The sequence below is a fragment of the Amyelois transitella genome, chromosome 12, assembly GCF_032362555.1.
Source record: "Amyelois transitella isolate CPQ chromosome 12, ilAmyTran1.1, whole genome shotgun sequence".
Classification (NCBI taxonomy): domain Eukaryota; kingdom Metazoa; phylum Arthropoda; class Insecta; order Lepidoptera; family Pyralidae; genus Amyelois; species Amyelois transitella.
Window position 1 is genome coordinate 6,045,098 of NC_083515.1, and position 6,461 is coordinate 6,051,558.

Sequence of the window (6,461 nt, forward strand, 5' to 3'; positions counted from 1 at the left end):
AGGTAAGGAAACAAACTAAATTTAATAGTTTACTACGGAACCTTAAAAAATACAGCGTTGTTGTCGCAGTTGAATATACAGTTTGTTTATTTTTTGTGGTTCCGTCTTTTTTACGATTGTGATAACTAATAAAACGGTATATCACTTATACCATAGTGTGTGCCATGTGGTTCCCGGCACCAAATAGAAAAAAGAATAGGACCACTCCATCACTCTCCCATGGATGTCGTAAAAGGCGACTAAGGGATAGGCTTACAAACTTGGGATGTAGGTACCATAGTGTGGGCGAAATTTTTTACCTTATCCTAATAATACTTATATTTTAAAAATAACATTTTTTATATTGTTTTTTCAGGCACTGGGCTTTCAGTCATATTGTTCCGGTCTAAAATATCTACACTTTAAGGAAAAAATACGATATACCCTAATGTAAACACATTTCATGCTTAATTTGCACCTAATGACAAACTAACATTGTAATGAATGAAAATCAATAAACGAATTATGCCCAACTTGTAATTTCTGTGTGCCAAATTACCCCAGCTAATCATACTCATGTAGATAGGACGTTCGCATGTTCACATTATATCATACGCACGTATGAAATTTACGCATTTCATTTTATTGTTCTGATTTGACATTATGTCTGCTAGTTATGCAAACAAAGATCAAAATTGCCAGTAGCTATTCAGTACGTTTTACAATCAAATGTGTATACAAACACATTCAATGTGTGTTTAAATTTGCGATTTGTGAGAAATGTGAATGATATATGTTTAAACTTAGAAGTTACCTATTTACGAGAAAAGTTTAATATTTTGTAAGGTTTTAGCATAGGTACTTAATAGGTACCTAAATCCTCATTAATTTTGAGAAATGGTGTTAGCGAATTGACGATATATGTAAAGATAATTTGAAAATGTGTTATAGTTTTTCAATAAAAAAAAGTTTTGCTAAAATAGTCGTCAGAAAAATATGTGTTAACGGGCTTATTATATACTGTCTTGCTTTGTTATTATTTTTAATTTATAAATACGCTTGGAATGAGGATAATAACGTGCCGTTTACTTCTGATCATAGTGAAATATTGAAGTCTACAAATCTAAACGACCACAAATTAATTGTAAAGCAATATTTTGAAATGAGGAAGGTTAGTAAGTGCTAATATTTAATTTTCGAATTTAATTGAACTAATTTAAAATACCAAAATTAATTATCAGTAAGTATTAGAGTTGAGAGAGAATTAGTAATGAATATTTCGCACTTAACAATTGATTTGCACACAAATGGTAGTGCCTAATAATTTTTGGGTGCCTTAGGTTTTTTTGCCACCTATATACATACATACTCGTATTATAGGCATACTCTCTCCGTTATAAATTGTAGGTTAGAGTAGGATTTAAAAACCGTTTTTTATTCAATTAAAGAATGAGTTTCTTTTAAAGTGAAGCATAATTATTAAACTTTAAGTAAAGATCTAAAAAAATGATTATGGGTCGTATGGAGTATCAAATGAAAGAGCTTTCTTATACGTATATACATATATGTAAACATTATAAGCTGTTGCTCTCGGCTTGCAATCACCTGATAATTAAACCTAAATCATTTATAAACTAGTTAGGTAGGTATGATAATAATTATGATATTTAAAAACAATACAACCTTAACTGCTATATTAGGTTTGCTCTGCATACAAGGCCTTAAGTATATGATACCTACCTTACACGAATTCACACCAAAATAAGTTAAATAAAAATAAAGTTTAAAACCAAAACCCGACTAAAAACTAAAACATAGTCTGCGTTGAAATTATTATGTATAAACTATAAAAAAATTACCAACTAAGTATGAACAATTTACTTACATAAGGTAGGTACGTAAGTACGTAAACAGCCAAAACAAATTGATTAATAATAAAACCATAGGTAAACAAAAAAGGTTCGGTGAAGTGAAATTAGGAACAAAAATTTTTAACGAAATAAAGGGCACCTGAACTTCTAGATTATAAGGATAATAAGCCTCTTTCCCGGAGTTACGAGTACTACATTTTTACACTTGCAATGAATTCGTCATAGCATTACTTTTTTCTTTTGTTCCCAGGTTTTGGGTAGGTACCCACCCTGACCTGATATTTCCCCAGAATGTATTTGTACTGATTCATAATTTTATTTTGTCTAAGTAGTTTCTAAAATTTTCCTACATTATATTTCCAGTATTGGAAGACATCGAATCTCGGATCGTTAATTTTCAAAAATGAAACCCTGATCACATACCGGGAGAAAGAGAAAACCTTTATCATTTTAGTGTGGAAGTATTGGAATTGGTTGCGATTGCGACACGTTAATTATTATGGCAAGAAAAAGTAAGTTCACTTAAACAAACAGTAGGTAGTTATCTTCTTAATACAATGATATTGTTTAGGTACTGCAATACTTGCTTTCATTTTTACCCGAACACAAGAAGGATTATTTAATTAATAAAATTTTCATGCATAAATATTATATTATAGGCAAATGTTTTGTTATATCTATGTATCTTATCATAGAGAGTGGTGTTACCTATTATCAGCTTTTATTCAAGGTCTAATAAAGATATCAAGTTAGGTATGTCTTTACATGTTGCTTGATTTCCATTATATTTTATGGTTGACTGATGAATTTTTGATGAAGTAAAACAAATATCTCCGAAGTTCCCCGAAATGGTGTAGCTTAAGTTCTGCCGGAAATGGCACATTTGACGTTTTCGGTTAAAGCTTGCACTTAGAATAGCTATCTTTCGCACGCTGTTTATAGCCACGATTATTATGTCTCATCTCTTACTGGGTAGATAGAGCCAACGTGGCTAAAGATGGAATTGAGATTCGAATTCAAAAGTTTCTTTTGTTCTTTCTTATTAATTAAATAAAAGTGACTGTAGAAGCTTTATAGTCTCCAAGCCTCTAAGCTTTAGAGCACGGGATGTTTTTTTTTTAATATTTTATTTTTCTGATTTGTAATCAGGTGTACTGGCAGGCATGAAAATAAAAGAGCTTCAACAAATTCAGAAAACTTTAATAAAGTCTAAGTGTGAATTATTTGTTGTAGCCGGAGTGACGCGAACATACTTCATGATTGCAGCGTTAAAAACTGCATTTTCACAGGAGACAATAATACCATTGATAGTGTCGATGCTGTTTTAGTGCATATGATGCATGGAGATTATCCCCAGGTTGAACAAAGGAATAGAAAACAAATTTGGGTATTCCTTAATGATGAGTCACCCCGTTACGCTTTTTCGTTGACAAAGTTCCGACCGCATTTTAGAAAATTTTCCAATATTTTCAATTGGTCCATGAGTTACAGGTAAGTAAGCCAAATGGATTTATTTTGTGTTTGTCGAATCATTTGCCTACAGAGAAACAGGACCTTTTGTTAAAACAAGCAATTGTCATGTTTCACTTACATACAATATTACATAGGTACATACTAAAATTGTAACTGACCGGAATTGTAATTCCAACTTGACAGATATCGAAAAAAATTCCAAAATTCGAAGAAAAGCTAGTAAAACAATATTATGTTACAGGACCAATTCGGATATCCCCGTACCCTACGGCCGTACTGTGGCGCTAGAAAAACCTAAAAAAGAAAATATCACATACAGCTCGATCGCTGAATTGATACCAAACTTACAGTTCAAACGATCAGATATACTAGTGGCCGTTATTATGTCGAACTGCAAGGTTCAGTATAGAATGAAGTTTTTGGAAGAAATGCAGAAGTATATTAAAATTGACATTTATGGGAGGTGTTCACCTGATAATAAGACTCGGTAAGTCTTGTCTGAAATCCTGTAGCTATCAAGCAAATATCAATATATATAGTTCTTTTTGTGTCAGTACTCTATTAATATTTAACCATTTGATAAAAAACAGTGTAGAATATAGTATTATGTATAAGGTACAGTCCGTTTAAGGTTAGTTTTTTATGACATTAAAAAATACCTATGAATAATGTTTTATGATAACAATGTGTTTAATAAAAGAAATTACTTTCAGATGTCCAGGTCATTTTAAAGCAGACTGTAACACTGTTGATCAGTACTATTTCTACTTAGTTATGGAGAATTCTATGTGCCGGCAATATTTATCTGAAAAAGTTTTCCATCATGCGTACTCCAAAGGAGCAATTCCGATTCTACTTGGGCCTTCCTTACACGACTGCAAGACGTTGCTACCACCAAATTCATACATACATTCCGATGATTTCTTATCGCATAAGGAACTTGCGGCAAAGATAAAAAGTGTTATTACGAATCCAAAAGATTTTTTCTCCTACCACCTATGGAGGAACCATTTCATGGTATTGAATGAACACGGCTACTTCGGAACCAAGTCTAAACATTTGTGTAGATTATGTCAGGCATTAAACTATAACGACGAAAAGGAAAAGATCTATAGATTCCAAGATCTGCGTCTATTTTTTGACGTCGACGTCTTGTGTATGTTGGGCGTATAGAAGTAACTATAAAAATAAAATGATGGCAACGTCGTGCTGGTTTTGACTTTTGTTATTAATATTTTAAGTATTAAGAAAACATATTAAGAACTTATTAAATTAGAAACAAGGCCGCTTAGTTTTATTCCACCTACTTTACCTATAGTCAGTTGAATCGTACTGCAGGAAAACTTAGTTATTGAATTAAAATTTTATATACCTATAAGTGTTATACTTTATTCAAACGCAGGTACTGTTAATTTACCGCGCTTAATTCGATCAGAATTCTTGGTTTGACGATGCAAAGAAATGATATTATTATACGTACCAGTTAACTTGGACTGAACTGAACGCCATGTAGACCGGTCAACATAAAAAGAGAAAAGTGGGAAAGCGGTCTCTAGGCTCGAAGTATAGTAGCGGAGGGAGCAACTGTGTACACGGAAGGGCATGAGAGAGAGAGAGAGAGAGAGATCCTTTTTGTTATTTTTATTATACTCGTAGGGAAAGAGTCATCTGACGGCTTATAAGGTATAGGATAAAAGTTCGTAGCATTTGCGTACTACATAGCCCTATAAATTCTTTTTTATATTATATATTCAGGTTTGGTATCAATGTCCATCCATCCATATAGAAACATAAGGAATAAAATTATACCTGACCGATGACAGTACTTGAATTGTTTTTACTGTAAAATCAATACGGGGTGATCTATAGACCAAAAGAAGCCAAAGATGTGGTTTTTGGAATAAATTTCTGGCCACCTTTCTATCTGTCAAATGAATACCGCAACGTGTATCTAGTATAGGTATCATTTTCCCCCTTTCACTCCTCTAATTTTTTATTACTGGTGGTATTACCTTTTACCTATTGATATTATCAGTGAACCTATTAGTCACACAGATTATGTTTTACGGCGAACGAAGTCGCCTACGACCGTCTTAGCCAGCAGTCTTGAAAAGACTGAATGGCCACGTTCAGCTATTTGGCTTAGTGATAGAATTGAGATTCAAATAGTGACAGGTTGCTAGCCCATCGCCTAAAAGAAGAAACCCAAGTTTTTAAGCCTATCCCTAAGTTGCCTTTTACAACATCCATGGGAAAGAGATGGAGTGGTCCTTTTCTTTTTTGTATTGGTGCCGGGAACCACACGGCGTTGTTATTAGTATTAATAAATACTGGGATAGTAATGAATGTGTAATATGAATTATATTAAGTTTGTACGCTTATACACATTACATAGTATAAAGCGAAATCGCTTCCCGCGTTTGTCCCTATCTCTACCTATGTATGCTAATATTTTTAGAATTACACAACTGATTTTGATGCGGTATTTAATAGATAGAGTGATTCAAGTGGAAGGTTTATAATGTATTATTGCTACCCGTACGAAGTCAGAGCGGGGGCGCTAGTTAGTGATAATTTTGTGATGCAAAAAATAAAAAAAACATAATGTACATCATCAAAGATAAGTTTTGGAAAATAATTCTAACTAACTTGATATAGTCAACAGGTAAGTAAATAAGAATTGTGCAAAAAATGATTATGGTAATTTAAAACGCCCAAAATAGATGCGTATAAATACGAGTACATAATTATGCTTTGCGTAGTGTACTCATTATATAAAAACGGAAACGTTCATGGCTGAGCTGCGCGTGGGCATTTCCATGGTTGTACATAATGATTTTATTATTATGTAAATGTGTTATTTTTTATAGTTTTTAAAACTTTTAAAATAATGCCGCGAGAAAATAAAGAATAAACCTTGGTGAATTTTTTTTTAGTTTCACTAATTATTCTTATGTCTCTATGTATATCGAGTTAAGAAACGACTAATTAAAACAACACTGATTCCCTTAATGCGGAAGAGCAATTTCCTTCAGCCTGAACAATAAACTGAGTCCGCAAATTATTTCAGGGAGTTTTGAAAGTTCTCCTGAGGTTCTTTCCGAAACAAATCCGTAACTCATCGAGAAATAAATTTAA

General features: G+C 32.7%; 1 protein-coding gene across 2 annotated transcripts; it reads left to right on the forward strand.

The window, feature by feature from the left end:
- Window positions 1-641: 641 nt before the first annotated feature.
- Window positions 642-4,649, forward strand: LOC106142420 (alpha-(1,3)-fucosyltransferase 7). 2 transcript variants are annotated; one of them, XM_013344167.2, is made up of 5 exons: window positions 642-1,150; window positions 2,214-2,362; window positions 3,084-3,341; window positions 3,565-3,810; window positions 4,037-4,649. In XM_013344167.2, exons 1-5 carry the CDS (start codon window positions 920-922, stop codon window positions 4,494-4,496), a joined length of 1,344 nt encoding a protein of 447 aa, XP_013199621.1. In that variant the 5' UTR covers window positions 642-919; the 3' UTR covers window positions 4,497-4,649. The 2 variants fall into 2 exon arrangements, with proteins under 2 accessions (XP_013199621.1, XP_060802921.1); XM_060946938.1 differs by having other exon boundaries at window positions 642-691.
- Window positions 4,650-6,461: the final 1,812 nt, after the last annotated feature.